The following is an 18,606-nucleotide window of genomic DNA, read 5'->3' as shown; positions in this document are numbered from 1 at the left end:
CTAGGGTGTTTGTTGACGATAACCGTTATATAGTCTCCCTGGTATAACTGAATAGCTTCGATACCTTCGTCTACTGCAGGTGACATGACGGTTACTACAGTGTCTAGGGTGTATGTTGACGTTATGTATAACTGAATAGCTTCGATACCTTCGTCTACTGCAGGTGACATGACGGTTACTACAGTCTCTAGGGTGTATGTTGACGTTTTGTATAACTGAATAGCTTCGATACCTTCGTCTACTGCAGGTGACATGACGGATACTACAGTGTCTAGGGTGTATGTTGACGATAACCGTTATATAGTCTCCCTGGTATAACTGAATAGCTTCGATACCTTCGTCTACTGCAGGTGACATGACGGATACTACAGTGTCTAGGGTGTATGTTGACGTTTTGTATAACTGAATAGCTTCTATACCTTCGTCTACTGCAGGTGACATGACGGATACTACAGTGTCTAGGGTGTATGTTGACGTTATGTATAACTGAATAGCTTCGATACCTTCGTCTACTGCAGGTGACATGACGGATACTACAGTGTCTAGGGTGTATGTTGACGTTATCCTTAACAAAAGTTTTTTAATTTGATCACTTATTTTGGCATATGACACAGTTGTGTTCAGAACTGGTGTGCCTGCGTTCTTCTCACCAGGGGACGTAACTCTTGAAACCTACTGTACATGTCACAGAAATTAGGTCATCATGTGAGATATCACCGGTATATACCGGCGCGTCTCTGTGAACACAGTTTTTGCAGTATCTGGAACACCCCATACGAGTCAGGTGCAAGGTAAGTGTGTCATGAAAATGACATTCTTTTGAACATCAAATACCACTGAAACATACGATTGGTCGAAATGTAGACAATGATGTGTTTGGTGGTGTTACTGCAGACCATACGAGATTATCTTTGAGTCGAGCAGAGGCTGTAATGTTTGCATATAACTACGCCGTTCAATACCCATCACGACCCGGGGTAAAACCATTAGGGAAAGTTATGTCCATTTTTCTTGAAAGTGTTTCATCAGCATAACTGAATAACTGCCCTTGGGCAATTATTTCTATTTAAAAACAATAAAATTGTACTCATTTTGATAATCTTCGCCATGCCTAATACATTACACGCGTATTAAATAAGTATGTCCTCGGTGTGTAAGCCGTTTAATCACCCTCACTGCAGTAGTTATTTAAATAAACTCAGCTCGGGTTAAAGTCCTCGCAGAGTTTATTTAAATAACTACCTTATAAGGGTCATTAACCTATACTAGTCCTTTGTGTCGAGGTAAAAATCCTTTGATTTTTGATGTTTTGACAACGGTGTTGTTTTGACGTATTAAGAGACTGGTTTCCTACAAAATGTAAAATGTGTCTCACTCAGGCACCGAAATATGATAAGTGTACCAGCGGGTTGACATGTGAACCAGAGGGTTCAGTGAGTGAGTATAGTTCATTTCCTTCATTAGTAGTGAGTAATTCACTTTCTTACATAAACCTGCATGCTATTTACAGCGTGATCCTTGTTCAGTTATTTTCCGGTGAACATTTTAGCATTTACCGCACCGTTGAAAAAACATTCGCTACCCATGGCCATTGTCTGGAACTTGTCGACCTTCACCCTGCAAACCGACTAGTTTAGTTCGTTTTGTCACTCATCCAAAGGTCGGGGTTGACGGGACCTGTCAAACTGCTGACACAAGCAATCGCGCTAAACCATTCACATCCCGGAAAGACTTCCGCCCGTATCCCCCCTTAAATTGTATTCAAATCATGTCACCAGAACCTAACATATATTCCTCATCTGATAAGGATGAGTTTTAACATGTTTTTTAATTGTATCTAAACATACTGAAACACATATTCAACTTCTAAATATGCCAGTCAAAGAAATGTTTCCTCATCATTAAAATTTAGGGGGGATACGGGCGGAAATCTTACCCAGATGCCCGGGTTGGTAGGTTCGGTCCCGTGGGTCCGAGTTTGACAGCGTGTTTTTGTGTACACAGCCTTCGCCTTCACCCTGCAAACCGACTAGTTTAGTTTGTTGTTTCACTCCATCCAAAGGTCGGGGTTGACGGGGGCGGTGGGTAGCCTAGTGGTTAAAGCGTTGGCTCGTCACGCCGAGGATCCGGGTTCGATTCCCCACATGGGCACAATGTGTTAAGCCCATTTCTGGTGTCCCCCGCCGTGATATTGCTGGAATATTGCTAAAAGCGGCGTAAAACTAAACTCAGTCAGTCAGTCGGGGTTGACGGGACCTGTCAAACTGCTGACACAAGCAATCGCGCTTAACCATTCAGATCCCCGGGTTAGTAGGTCCCGTGGGTCTGAGTTTGACAGCGTGTTTTTGTGTACACAGCCAGTGTCGGGTGCACACCTGGAGAGTCAGGTATAAGGTGAGTGTGGTAAAAAGTGCCCTTCTGTTTTACCATTGAAGTATACGACTGTCCGAATTATAGTAATCACTGGCGTTATTGCTCAACACCATAACAGTTTATCTTTGAGGAGAGAGGCTACAGGTAAATGCATACAACTAGGACTGCCACTCACTAACCCCTTTATCTTGTTTACACATGTAGTGCAGTGTCAGCCCTGTGTGGTAAAAATGGCATTCTGTTGTACATGAAGTACCACTTAAGCATACGGTGGTCGGAAATATAGAACCTATCTAAAACCTAACAGTTTATCTTTGAGGACAGAGACCGAATATGCTTGAACACAAACAGGCCAGTAAATAATCTATAACTCACTCGGAGACCTTCGTGTTGTTTACAAGCGATTGCTCGTGTTACAATGAACGTTTACAGCTACACATTCCCATGAATTTTCTTGAAATATCCGTGTCAATGTACCTCTGTTCATTCAATAGTATATGGGTACTAGTAAGGACAACATGGTCGGATGTACCTCTGTTCATTCAGTAGTATATGGGTACCAGTAATGACAACATGGTCGAATGTACCTCTGTTCATTCAGCAGCAAATGGGTACTAGTAATGACAATATGGTCGGATGTACTTCTGTTCATTCAGTAGTATATGGGTACAAGGAAGGAAAACATGGTCGGATGTACCTCTGTTCATTCAGTAGTATATGGGTACCAGTAAGGACAACATAGTCGGATGTACTTCCGTTAATTCAGTAGCATATGGGCACCAGTAATGACAACATGGTCGGATGTACCTCTGTTCATCCAGTAGCATATGGGTACTAGTAATGACAACATGGTCGGATGTACTTCTGTTAATCCAGTAGTATATGGGCACCAGTAATGACAACATGGTCGGATGTACCCCTGTTCATTCAGTAGTATATGGCACCAGTAAGGACAACATAATCGGATGTACCTCTGTTCATCCAGTAGCATATGGGTACCAGTAAGGACAACATGGTCGGATGTACCCCGTTCATCCAGTAGCATATGGCCACCAGTAAGGACAACATAGTCGGATGTACCCCGTTCATTCAGTAGTATATGGGCACCAGTAATGACAACATAATCAGATGTACCTCTGTTCATTCAGTAGTATATGGGCACCAGTAATGACAATATAATCGGATGTACCCTGTTCATTCAGTAGTATATGGATACTAGTAATGACAACATGGTCGGATGTACCTCTGTTCATTCATTAGTATATGGGTACTAGTAAGGACAATATAATCTGATGTACCTCTGTTCATTCAGTAGTATATGGGTACCAGTAAGGACAACATGGTCGTATGTACCTCTTTTCATTCAGTAGTATATGGGTACCAGTAATGACAACATAGTCGGATGTACCTCTGTTCATTCAGTAGTATATGGGTACTAGTAATGACAACATGGTCGGATGTACCTCTGTTCATTGATTAGTATATGGGTACTAGTAAGGACAACATAATCTGATGTACCTCTGTTCATTCAGTAGTATATGGGCACCAGTATGACAACATGGTCGGATGCACCCTTTTCATTCAGTAGTATATGGGTACCAGTAAGGACAACATAGTCGGATGTACCTCTGTTCATTCAGTAGTATATGGGTACCAGTAATGACAACATGGTCGGATGTACCTCTGTTCATTCAGTAGTAATAAGGGTACTAGTAATGACAACATGGTCGGATGTACCTCTGTTAATTCAGTAGTATATGGGTACCAGTGATGACAAAATAATCGGATGTACCTCTGTTCATTCAGTAGTATATGGGTACTATTAATGACAACATGGTCGGATGTACCTCTGTTCATTCAGTAGTATATGGGTACCAGTAAGGACAATATAATCTGCTGTACCTCTGTTCATACAGTAGTACATGGGTACTAGTGATGACAACATTGTCGGATGTACCTCTGTTAATTCAGTAGTATATGGGTACCAGTAAGGACAATATAATCGGATGTATCTCTGTTCATTCAGTAGTATATGGGTACTAGTAATGACAACATGGTCGTATGCTGTAACCTCTGTTCATTCAGTAGTATATGGGTACCAGAAAGGACAATATAATCGGATGTACCTCTGTTCATTCAGTAGTATATGGATAATAGTAATGACAACATGGTCGTATGTACCTCTGTTCATTCAGTAGTATATGGGTACTAGTAATGACAACATGGTCGTATGTACCTCTGTTCATTCAGTAGTATATGGGTACCAGTAAGGACAATATAATCGGATGTACCTCTGTTCATTCAGTAGTATATGGGTACTAGTAATGACAACATGGTCGTATGTACCTCTGTTAATTCAGTAGTATATTGGTACCAGTAAGGACAATATAATCGGATGTACCTCTGTTCATTCAGTGGTATATGGCTACTAGTAATGACAACATGGTCGGATGTACCTCTGTTAATTCAGTAGTATATTGGTACCAGTAAGGACAATATAATCGGATGTACCTCTGTTCATTCAGTAGTATATGGGAACCAGTAAGGACAACATAGTCGGATGTACCTCTGTTCATATAGCAGTAAATGGGTACTACTATGGACAACATGGTCGGATGTACCTCTGTTCATTCAGTAGTATATGGGTACCAGTAAGGACAACATGGTCGGATGTACCTCTTTTCATTCAGTAGTATATGGGCACCAGTAATGACAACATAATCGGATGTACCTCTGTTCATTCAGTAGTATATGGGTACTAGTAATGACAACATGGTCGGATGTACCTCTGTTCATTCATTAGTATATGGGTACTAGTAAGGACAACATAATCTGATGTACCTCTGTTAATTCAGTAGTATATGGGTACCAGTAAGGACAACATGGTCGGATGTACCTCTGTTCATTCAGTAGTATATGGGTACCAGTAATTACAACATAGTCGGATGTACCTCTGTTCATTCAGTAGTATATGGGTACTAGTAATGACAACATGGTCGGATGTACCTCTGTTCATTCATTAGTATATGGGTACTAGTAAGGACAACATAATCTGATGTACCTCTGTTCATTCAGTAGTATATGGGTACCAGTAAGGACAACATGGTCGGATGTACCTCTTTTCATTCAGTAGTATATGGGTACCAGTAAGACAACATAGTCGGATGTACCTCTGTTCATTCAGTAGTATATGGGTACCAGTAATGACAACATGGTCGGATGTACCTCTGTTCATTCAGTAGTAATAAGGGTACTAGTAATGACAACATGGTCGGATGTACCTCTGTTAATTCAGTAGTATATGGGTACCAGTGATGACAACATAATCGGATGTACCTCTGTTCATTCAGTAGTATATGGGTACTATTAATGACAACATGGTCGGATGTACCTCTGTTCATTCAGTAGTATATGGGTACCAGTAAGGACAATATAATCTGCTGTATCTCTGTTCATACAGTAGTACATGGGTACTAGTGATGACAACATTGTCGGTTTTGTACCTCTGTTAATTCAGTAGTATATGGGTACCAGTAAGGACAATATAATCGGATGTATCTCTGTTCATTCAGTAGTATATGGGTACTAGTAATGACAACATGGTCGTATGTACCTCTGTTCATTCAGTAGTATATGGGTACCAGAAAGGACAATATAATCGGATGTACCTCTGTTCATTCAGTAGTATATGGATAATAGTAATGACAACATGGTCGTATGTACCTCTGTTCATTCAGTAGTATATGGGTACTAGTAATGACAACATGGTCGTATGTACCTCTGTTCATTCAGTAGTATATGGGTACCAGTAAGGACAACATGGTCGGATGTACCTCTTTTCATTCAGTAGTATATGGGCACCAGTAATGACAACATAATCGGATGTACCTCTGTTCATTCAGTAGTATATGGGTACTAGTAATGACAACATGGTCGGATATACCTCTGTTCATTCATTAGTATATGGGTACTAGTAAGGACAACATAATCTGATGTACCTCTGTTAATTCAGTAGTATATGGGTACCAGTAAGGACAACATGGTCGGATGTACCTCTGTTCATTCAGTAGTATATGGGTACCAGTAATTACAACATAGTCGGATGTACCTCTGTTCATTCAGTAGTATATGGGTACTAGTAATGACAACATGGTCGGATGTACCTCTGTTCATTCATTAGTATATGGGTACTAGTAAGGACAACATAATCTGATGTACCTCTGTTCATTCAGTAGTATATGGGTACCAGTAAGGACAACATGGTCGGATGTACCTCTGTTAATTCAGTAGTATATGGGTACCAGTGATGACAACATAATCGGATGTACCTCTGTTCATTCAGTAGTATATGGGTACTATTAATGACAACATGGTCGGATGTACCTCTGTTCATTCAGTAGTATATGGGTACCAGTAAGGACAATATAATCTGCTGTACCTCTGTTCATACAGTAGTACATGGGTACTAGTGATGACAACATTGTCGGATTTGTACCTCTGTTAATTCAGTAGTATATGGGTACCAGTAAGGACAATATAATCGGATGTATCTCTGTTCATTCAGTAGTATATGGGTACTAGTAATGACAACATGGTCGTATGTACCTCTGTTCATTCAGTAGTATATGGGTACCAGAAAGGACAATATAATCGGATGTACCTCTGTTCATTCAGTAGTATATGGATAATAGTAATGACAACATGGTCGTATGTACCTCTGTTCATTCAGTAGTATATGGGTACTAGTAATGACAACATGGTCGTATGTACCTCTGTTCATTCAGTAGTATATGGGTACCAGTAAGGACAACATGGTCGGATGTACCTCTTTTCATTCAGTAGTATATGGGCACCAGTAATGACAACATAATCGGATGTACCTCTGTTCATTCAGTAGTATATGGGTACTAGTAATGACAACATGGTCGGATGTACCTCTGTTCATTCATTAGTATATGGGTACTAGTAAGGACAACATAATCTGATGTACCTCTGTTAATTCAGTAGTATATGGGTACCAGTAAGGACAACATGGTCGGATGTACCTCTGTTCATTCAGTAGTATATGGGTACCAGTAATTACAACATAGTCGGATGTACCTCTGTTCATTCAGTAGTATATGGGTACTATTAATGACAACATGGTCGGATGTACCTCTGTTCATTCAGTAGTATATGGGTACCAGTAAGGACAATATAATCTGCTGTACCTCTGTTCATACAGTAGTACATGGGTACTAGTGATGACAACATTGTCGGATTTGTACCTCTGTTAATTCAGTAGTATATGGGTACCAGTAAGGACAATATAATCGGATGTATCTCTGTTCATTCAGTAGTATATGGGTACTAGTAATGACAACATGGTCGTATGTACCTCTGTTCATTCAGTAGTATATGGGTACCAGAAAGGACAATATAATCGGATGTACCTCTGTTCATTCAGTAGTATATGGATAATAGTAATGACAACATGGTCGTATGTAACCTCTGTTCATTCAGTAGTATATGGCATTAGTAATGACAACATGGTCGTATGTACCTCTGTTCATCCAGTAGTATATGGGTACCAGTATGACAACATGGTCGGATGCACCTCTTTCATTCAGTAGTATATGGGCACCAGTAATGACAACATAATCGGATGTACCTCTGTTCATTCAGTAGCATATGGGTACTAGTAATGACAACATGGTCGGATGCACCTCTGTTCATTCATTAGTATATGGGTACCAGTAAGGACAACATAATCTGATGTACCCTCTGTTAATCCAGTAGTATATGGCACCAGTAAGGGGACAACATGGTCGGATGTACCTCTGTTCATTCAGTAGTATATGGGTACCAGTAATTACAACATAGTCGGATGTACCTCTGTTCATTCAGTAGCATATGGGTACAGTAATGACAACATGGTCGGATGTACCTCTGTTCATTCATTAGCATATGGGTACTAGTAAGGACAACATAATCTGATGTACCTCTGTTCATCCAGTAGTATATGGGTACCAGTAAGGACAACATGGTCGGATGTAACCTGGTTTCATTCAGTAGCATATGGGTACCAGTAAGGACAACATAGTCGGATGTACCTCTGTTCATTCCAGTAGTATATGGGCACCAGTAATGACAACATGGTCGGATGTACCCTTGTTCATTCAGTAGTTATCAGGGTACTAGTAACGACAACATGGTCGGATGTACCCTGTTAATCCAGTAGTATATAGGCACCAGTGATGACAACATAATCGGATGTACCCCTGTTCATTCAGTAGTATATGGGTACTATTAATGACAACATGGTCGGATGTACTTCTGTTCATTCAGTAGTATATGGGTACCAGTAAGGACAATATAATCTGCTGTACCCCTGTTCATACAGTAGTACATGGGTACTAGTGATGACAACATTGTCGGATTTGTACCCCTGTTAATTCAGTAGTATATGGGTACCAGTAAGGACAATATAATCGGATGTATCTCTGTTCATTCAGTAGTATATGGGTACTTAGTAATGACAACATGGTCGTAAAATTCCCCTCTGTTCATTGAGTAGTATATGGGTACCAGAAAGCGACAATATAATCGGATGTACCTCTGTTCATTCAGTAGTATATGGGTACTAGTAATGACAACATGGTCGGATGTACCTTGTTCATTCATTAGTATATGGGTACCAGTAAGGACAACATAATCCGATGTAACCCCTGTTAATTCAGTAGTATATGGGTACCAGTATGACAACATGGTCGGATGTACCCTGTTCATTCAGTAGTATATGGGTACCAGTAATTACAACATAGTCGGATGTACCTCTGTTCATTCAGTAGTATATGGGTACTAGTAATGACAACATGGTCGGATGTACCTCTGTTCATTCATTAGTATATGGGTACTAGTAAGGACAACATAATCTGATGTACCTCTGTTCATTCAGTAGTATATGGGTACCAGTAAGACAACATGGTCGGATGCACCCCTGCTCCATTCAGTAGTATATGGGCACCAGTAAGACAACATAGTCGGATGTACCCTCCGTTCATTCAGTAGTATATGGGTACCAGTAATGACAACATGGTCGGAACCTACCGTTCATTCAGTAGTTATAAGGGTACTAGTAATGACAACATGGTCGGATGTACCTCTGTTAATTCAGCAGTATATGGGTACCAGTGATGACAACATAATCGGACGTACCTCCGTTCATCCAGTAGCATATGGGTACCATTAATGACAACATGGTCGTATGGTACCTCCGTTCATCCAGTAGCATATGGGCACTTAGTAATGACAACATGGTCGTATGTAATCTCCTGTTCATTCAGTAGCATATGGGTACCAGTAAGGACAATATAATCGGATAAAAATCTCTGTTCATTCAGAAGTATATGGGTACCCAGTAATGACAAATACGGTCGGATGTACCTCTGTTAATCCAGTAGTATATGGGCACCAGTAAGGACAATATAATCGGATGTAACCCTGTTCATCCAGTAGTATATGGGTACCAGTAATGACAACACGGTCGGATGCACGCTTCTTCATTCAGTAGTATATGGGTACCAGTAATGACAACGTGGTCGGATGTACCCTGTTCATTCAGTAGTATATGGGTACCAGTATGACAACATGGTCGGATGTACCCTGTTCATTCAGTAGTATATGGGCACCAGTAAGGACAACATAGTCGTATGTACCCCCGTTCATATAGCAGTAAATGGTTACTACTTATGGACAACATGTATCGGATGTACGTCTGTTCATCCAGTAGTATATGGGTACCAGTAAGGACAACATGGTCGGATGTACCCCCTGTTCATTCAGTAGCATATGGGTACCTATTAATGACAACATGGTCGGATGTACCTCTGTTCATTCATTAGTATATGGGTACCAGTATGACAACATAATCTGATGTACCCTGTTAATTCAGTAGTATGCATAAGTACCCAGTAAGGACAACATGGTCGGATGTAAACCTCTGTTCATTCAGTAGTATATGGGTACCAGTAATTACAACATAGTCGGATGTACCTCTGTTCATTGAGTAGTATATGGGTACTAGTAATGACAACACGGTCGGATGTACCCTGTTCATTCATTAGTATATGGGTACCAGTAAGGACAACATAACTCTGATGCCGTACCTCTGTTCATTCAGTAGTATATGGGTACCAGTATGGACAACATGGTCGGATGTAAATTCTTTCATTCAGTAGTATATGGGTACCAGTAAGGACAACATGGTCGGATGTACCTCTGTTCATTCAGTAGTATATGGGAACCAGTAAGGACGACAACATGGTCGGATGTACCTGTGTTCATTCAGTAGTTATAAGGGTACTAGTAATGACAACATGGTCGGATGTACCCCGTTAATTCAGTAGTATATGGGTACCAGTGATGACAACATAATCGGATGTACCTCGTTCATTCAGTAGTATATGGGTACTATTAATGACAACACAACGGATGTACCCCTGTTCATTCAGTAGTATATGGGTACACCAGTAAGGACAATATAATCTGTTGTACCTCTGTTCATACAGTAGTACATGGGTACTAGTGATGACAACATTGTCGGATTTGTACCTCTGTTAATTCAGTAGTATATGGGTACCAGTAAGGACAATATAATCGGATGTATCTCTGTTCATTCAGTAGTATATGGGTACTAGTAATGACAACATGGTCGTATGTACCTCTGTTCATTCAGTAGTATATGGGTACCAGAAAGGACAATATAATCGGATGTACCTCTGTTCATTCAGTAGTATATGGGTACCAGTAATGACAACATGGTCGGATGTACCTCTGTTCATTCATTAGTATATGGGTACTAGTAAGGACAACATAATCTGATGTACCTCTGTTAATTCAGTAGTATATGGGTACCAGTAAGGACAACATGGTCGGATGTACCTCTGTTCATTCAGTAGTATATGGGTACCAGTAATTACAACATAGTCGGATGTACCTCTGTTCATTCAGTAGTATATGGGTACTAGTAATGACAACATGGTCGGATGTACCTCTGTTCATTCATTAGTATATGGGTACTAGTAAGGACAACATAATCTGATGTACCTCTGTTCATTCAGTAGTATATGGGTACCAGTAAGGACAACATGGTCGGATGTACCTCGTTTCATTCAGTAGTATATGGGTACCAGTAAGGACAACATAGTCGGATGTACCTCTGTTCATTCAGTAGTATATGGGTACCAGTAATGACAACATGGTCGGATGTACCTCTGTTCATTCAGTAGTTATAAGGGTACTAGTAATGACAACATGGTCGGATGTACCTCTGTTAATTCAGTAGTATATGGGTACCAGTGATGACAACATAATCGGATGTACCTCTGTTCATTCAGTAGTATATGGGTACTATTAATGACAACATGGTCGTATGTACCTCTGTTCATTCAGTAGTATATGGGTACTAGTAATGACAACATGGTCGTATGTACCTCTGTTCATTCAGTAGTATATGTGTACCAGTAAGGACAATATAATCGGATGTACCTCTGTTCATTCAGAAGTATATGGGTACCAGTAATGACAACATGGTCGGATGTACCTCTGTTAATTCAGTAGTATATGGGTACCAGTAAGGACAATATAATCGGATGTACCTCTGTTCATTCAGTAGTATATGGGTACTAGTAATGACAACATGGTCGGATGTACGCTTCTTCATTCAGTAGTATATGGGTACCAGTAATGACAACGTGGTCGGATGTACCTCTGTTCATTCAGTAGTATATGGGTACCAGTAAGGACAACATGGTCGGATGTACCTCTGTTCATTCAGTAGTATATGGGCACCAGTAAGGACAACATAGTCGGATGTACCTCTGTTCATATAGCAGTAAATGGTTACTACTATGGACAACATGGTCGGATGTACGTCTGTTCATTCAGTAGTATATGGGTACCAGTAAGGACAACATGGTCGGATGTACCTCTGTTCATTCAGTAGTATATGGGTACTATTAATGACAACATGGTCGGATGTACCTCTGTTCATTCATTAGTATATGGGTACTAGTAAGGACAACATAATCTGATGTACCTCTGTTAATTCAGTAGTATATGGGTACCAGTAAGGACAACATGGTCGGATGTACCTCTGTTCATTCAGTAGTATATGGGTACCAGTAATTACAACATAGTCGGATGTACCTCTGTTCATTGAGTAGTATATGGGTACTAGTAATGACAACATGGTCGGATGTACCTCTGTTCATTCATTAGTATATGGGTACTAGTAAGGACAACATAATCTGATGTACCTCTGTTCATTCAGTAGTATATGGGTACCAGTAAGGACAACATGGTCGGATGTACCTCTTTTCATTCAGTAGTATATGGGTACCAGTAAGGACAACATGGTCGGATGTACCTCTGTTCATTCAGTAGTATATGGGAACCAGTAATGACAACATGGTCGGATGTACCTGTGTTCATTCAGTAGTTATAAGGGTACTAGTAATGACAACATGGTCGGATGTACCTCTGTTAATTCAGTAGTATATGGGTACCAGTGATGACAACATAATCGGATGTACCTCTGTTCATTCAGTAGTATATGGGTACTATTAATGACAACATGGTCGGATGTACCTCTGTTCATTCAGTAGTATATGGGTACCAGTAAGGACAATATAATCTGCTGTACCTCTGTTCATACAGTAGTACATGGGTACTAGTGATGACAACATTGTCGGATGTACCTCTGTTCATTCAGTAGTATATGGGTACCAGTAAGGACAATATAATCGGATGTATCTCTGTTCATTCAGTAGTATATGGGTACTAGTAATGACAACATGGTCGTATGTACCTCTGTTCATTCAGTAGTATATGGGTACCAGAAAGGACAATATAATCGGATGTACCTCTGTTCATTCAGTAGTATATGGATAATAGTAATGACAACATGGTCGTATGTACCTCTGTTCATTCAGTAGTATATGGGTACTAGTAATGACAACATGGTCGTATGTACCTCTGTTCATTCAGTAGTATATGGGTACCAGTAAGGACAATATAATCGGATGTACCTCTGTTCATTCAGTAGTATATGGGTACTAGTAATGACAACATGGTCGGATGTACCTCTGTTAATTCAGTAGTATATGGGTACCAGTAAGGACAATATAATCGGATGTACCTCTGTTCATTCAGTAGTATATGGGTACTAGTAATGACAACATGGTCGTATGTACCTCTGTTCATTCAGTAGTATATGGGTACCAGTAAGGACAATATAATCGGATGTACCTCTGTTCATTCAGTAGTATATGGGTACTAGTAATGACAACATGGTCGGATGTACCTCTGTTAATTCAGTAGTATATGGGTACCAGTAAGGACAATATAATCGGATGTACCTCTGTTCATTCAGTAGTATATGGGTACTAGTAATGACAACGTGGTCGGATGTACGTCTGTTCATTCAGTAGTATATGGGTACCAGTAATGACAACATGGTCGGATGTACGTCTGTTCATTCAGTAGTATATGGGTACTAGTAATGACAACATGGTGGGATGTACGCTTCTTCATTCAGTAGTATATGATTACCAGTAAGGACAACATGGTCGGATGTACCTCTGTTCATTCAGTAGTATATGGGTACCAGTAAGGACAACATGGTCGGATGTACCTCTGTTCATTCAGTAGTATATGGGCACCAGTAATGACAACATAGTCGGATGTACCTCTGTTCATTCAGCAGTAAATGGGTACTACTATGGACAACATGGTCGGATGTACCTCTGTTCATTCAGTAGTATATGGGTACCAGTAAGGACAACATGGTCGGATGTACCTCTGTTCATTCAGTAGTATATGGGTACCAGTAAGGACAGGATGATGATGTGACTGTGAACGTTATGGCGCCTAACTGGCAGTGTGAACTCCAGCAGAGGCTCAGTTATGAGTTAGCAATTTTTATTGTAGTTTTGCAATATTGCGTATTCTGTGCTGTCTTAACGCTGAGTCTGCGATTAAAAAAACTGGCAGATATTAATCAGTATCGAAACGCCAGCAGATATAATCCAGTATCGTGTAAGTGAGTGAGTTTACTTTTACGCCACACTCAGCAATATTCCAACTATATGGCGGTGGTCTGTAAATAATCGAGTCTGGACCAGACAACCCAGTGATCAACACCATAAGCATCGATCCGTGCAATTGGAAACCGATGACATGTGTCAACCAAGTCAACGAGCCTGACCACCCGATCCCGTTAGTCACCTCTTACGACAAGCATGGGTTACTGAAGGTTCATTCTATCCCGGACCTTCACGGGTCGTATGATGATGTGACCGTGAACGTAATCGCACCTCACTGGCAGTATGAACTCCAGAAGAGGCTCAAGAATGGAATTCGAGGACACATTTATTGACCAGGTACTTAACCAAGCCTTGGGCTTGGATTTGGAGTACTATACATGTGAAAATTGTTGTCGATAATACATGTGTATGCAATATTTGCAGAAAATATTTCAGGCGAAATACTTGAGTGAGTGAGTGTGTGAGTGAATTTAGTATTACGCCGCTTTTAGAAATATTCCAGCAACATCACGGCGGGGAACACCAGAAATGGGCTTCCCCGGTCTTCGGCGTTACGGGCGAACGCCTCAACCATTAGGCTACAATACTTGACGGTTGGAGTGTTAGCCTAGGGTTAGCCTGGTGGTTAAAGCTTTCGCTCGTCACGCCGAAGACACGGGTTCGATTCCCCACATGGGTACAATGTGTAAAACCCATTTCTGGTGTCCCCCGCCGTGATATTGCTGAAATATTGCTAAAAGCGGCGTAAAATCCAACTCACTCACTCACAATACTTGGCAAACAAATACAACATATGCAGTAACATTAAGCAACCTTTTGACATTCTTGACCGCTGAGGCGTCTCTTTTACATACTGTGACGTCATGTCTACCACGTCACCACACCTGGCCTCCCTGTATGTCTATATACTCCTTTTATACCATCACCTTGTCACGCAGCCTTGACGTCATGTCTACCACGTCACCACACCTGGCCTCCCTGTATGTCTATATGCTCCTTTTATACCTTCACCTTGTTACGCAGCCTTCAGTATAAAATATCTGAAGTAATAAGACCCCTTCTCATTGTCATCATATTAGCATCCATAATGTCCACGTCAAGGACTTACAGTTATATATCTGCTGACATATACATATATATATAAATCTTAACGACAGATATCTTACTGCTCGTTTATGAGTCATAGTCAAAAGTTTCAACGAAATTTCCAACCATAGAGGCATCAATGACAAAATTATGTCTTATTGTGTAGTCTCCATTTCAAAGTTGAAACACGTTAACCCACAAATCTGAAAGCGAAATAATTCAGATATGTCGTGTTATATAGGCCATCTTCGCAATCACATTCTAAAATTAACTTGGTTTTCAATTGAAACAACAATATTCCAGCTATATTTAGGCGGTCCCGTTCTAACGGGTTTCACGGATGCTGTACAATTGATATACACAGCAGAGTGATAGAGTTAGCAACAAAGTCAGTAATACAAAGTATTCATTCGTCGGTCAGTGGTCAAACATCCAAGCTATGCCAAATATAAAGGATGATAAGGGTCAGAGAATGGTTCACAATACTGTCCTCAAGTGACCATTATGAGAAACAAGAACAATAGTCTGTCTCTGCATTATGCACATGACATATCGTCGTGTATTCTACCATCTTAGAATAGTATCACATTTCCTGTGTAAAGAAACTCTGTTAAACGTATCCTAAGAATCATTACGCTTTTTCAGAATGTGGACAGGAAAGAGACTTGCATTTGCAACTCTTGTGACGTTGTTGCTTGAGTTGCATATTGCCAAAACACAGAAAGTGTCAACTCAAGATGGCCCAGTCCTTGGGCAACGCCTGTCAGTGTTGGGCAAGTCCCTTGACGTATTCTATGGAATCCCATACGCCAAGCCTCCTGTAGGCGATCTCCGCTTCAAATACCCACAACGTTCAGAATCATGGGGACCGGAAGTTAGAGATGCACAGAAACCGACGCCATCTTGCTTCCAAATTAAAGATGCTCTTGACACAGATGAGCCTCACAAACAAATACCCGAAGATTACAGTGAAGACTGCCTTCATCTTACAGTGTGGGCACCGTCTGACAATGGCGGCAATCTGGCAGTAATGGTCTGGATCTATGGCGGAGGGTTTTTTAGTGGATCTACACGAATGCCACTGTATGAAGGAAAATACATTGCAGCAGAGAATGACGTCATCGTTGTTTCAATGAATTACAGAGTGGGGTCATTAGGGTTCGGCTATCTGGGGCCAGACACCATCCCTGGAAACATGGGCTTGATGGACCAACGACTGGCCTTACAGTGGGTGAAAGACAATATTGCAAACTTTGGTGGAGATCCATCCCGAGTCACCATATTTGGAGAAAGTGCTGGAGGCGTCAGCGTGAGTCACCACCTGGTGTCACCACTGTCACGTGACTTGTTTGACAGAGTCATCATTCAGAGTGGGGCCCCCAATAGCCCTTGGGCATACACCATACCTAAAACAGCAACAGTGAGAATAAAGAAGATTGCTGATCACCTTGAATGTCCATCTTCAACTGACGCAGACATCTACGAGTGCTTGAAGAAAGCAGATGCTCAAACTATGACAGACCTTCAGCTTAGTGGTTTGTTTGATGTAATGGAAGCATTTATTCCAGTAGTGGATGGGTACTTCCTTCCTGATGACCCCGAAAGTCTTCTGTCCAGCGGATCCATCAAGCAGACCAGTGTATTGCATGGGTTTACAGGAGACGAGAATACTCTGTTTTTGGCAATGGCGTTGAAGCAAATGAGAAACGTGTCCAGATTACCCGAAACACTGATTTTAAGTCAGCCAGAATATGAAAGTCTTCTTTCCTATGACTTTGTTGGTGGTAAAGGATATGAAGAGGCTCTTCGCCTGTTTTATGAAAGTCAGAAAGTTCCTTTAAAGGACAGCCACTACTTTGATGTCTTGACTCGCATGACTTCAGATAGGGATTTCAAATGTCCTCATATTGAGTTTGACAGATTGTACACTCCTGCTAACCCTACCTACGTGTACAGTTTTAATCACCGACTATCAATTAGTCCGTATCCACAGTGGATAGGAGCAGCCCACTGGTATGAGCTTGACTTTGTGTTTGGTTGGGTTCTGGAAAAGTCTCTGGGATGTACAGAGGAGGAGATGGAACTCAGCAGGACCATCATGACCTACTGGACCAACTTTGCCAAGTCCGGGTGAGTGAACGAACGAGCGAGTGAAATACACCTTAAATGACACAAACCTTTACTGATTCACCCCTCTTTAACTTAAGAAAATGTTTTTTCATATAATCATGATTTCCTGAAGTTTTCTTATCTGTATACAGCGATCCAAACTTTGCCAAGTCAGGGTGAGTGAGTGAGTGAGTGAGTGATAGAGTGAGTTGGAGAGAAGTAAGTGGTATATCGAGCCATGGAATCTACACAGATGAGTGAGTGAGTGAAAGATCCCTCACTCGGTCTTATGTTGTCCATGTATATGTACATTTCTTGTCAGATTAAACGTATTCTCAGAAATCACGTTCTCATTGAGACCTGTTAACCCTGAAAAAAATATCATTGGCGCCCATAATGATGTAGGGATGGTGAGCTTGCCAAGTGTTCGCCCGTCAAGCGGAGAAACAGTTCCTATTCCACACATGTACAATGTCTCCGAAGCCCAATTTTGTAGACCCCAGCCGTTTTTTCTGATGTGTCAAGAAACATTGTCGCTCACTGACTTTAAATGATACAAAAAATATGATACTGTTTCAAATATGTATACAGCGATCCGAACACTCCTGTTCCCGTCAAGGTGAACTGGCCAGCCTCTGACAACACTGATCTCTCTACATGGCCCTTTTGACGTGGGCAGCAAATTAGCAGCAGGGCACGGGGCGGTCCACCACGAATGCGTCTTCATCAACAGGATTCGACCCATGATTTCTAAAGGTAATATTCATGAAGGAACACTTTGCCGTTACAGTCAGCTGAATGGTTTCAGGAGTGACTTTGATATTTCTTTTGTTTGGCTGAAAATGAGAACACATATCCATAGGTCGACATGTGAATGGGTGTCACATGTTATGGATTTGGCGTTCAAGTCTACTTCAAACACATTCATTCATATTAAAGATATCAAACCGTG

At 41.0% G+C, this 18,606-nt stretch overlaps 1 protein-coding gene across 1 annotated transcript; it reads left to right on the top strand.

Annotated features, from left to right (window-relative positions):
- The first annotated feature begins 708 nt into the window (after nucleotides 1-708).
- LOC124259239 (cholinesterase-like) lies at nucleotides 709-17,834 on the top strand. Its single transcript, XM_046693350.1, has 3 exons — nucleotides 709-791; nucleotides 16,191-17,675; nucleotides 17,807-17,834. Exons 2-3 carry the CDS (start codon nucleotides 16,192-16,194, stop codon nucleotides 17,832-17,834), a joined length of 1,512 nt encoding a protein of 503 aa, XP_046549306.1. The 5' UTR covers nucleotides 709-791; nucleotide 16,191.
- The last annotated feature ends 772 nt before the right edge of the window (nucleotides 17,835-18,606 follow it).

The sequence above is a fragment of the Haliotis rubra genome, unplaced genomic scaffold (assembly GCF_003918875.1).
Source record: "Haliotis rubra isolate DU_JTF1 unplaced genomic scaffold, ASM391887v1 Scf714, whole genome shotgun sequence".
Lineage (NCBI taxonomy): Eukaryota > Metazoa > Mollusca > Gastropoda > Lepetellida > Haliotidae > Haliotis > Haliotis rubra.
The sequence above is the reverse complement of the archived record's forward strand: the minus strand, read 5'-3'. Positions and strand labels throughout refer to the sequence as shown.

Bases quoted from the DNA above. Each gene is read 5' to 3' on its own strand.
- LOC124259239 (XM_046693350.1), top strand. From the start codon at position 16,192: ATGTGGACAGGAAAGAGACTTGCATTTGCAACTCTTGTGACGTTGTTG. The intron at 17,676-17,806 runs GTGAGTGAACGA...ATCTGTATACAG, and splicing joins ACCAACTTTGCCAAGTCCGG to CGATCCAAACTTTGCCAAGT.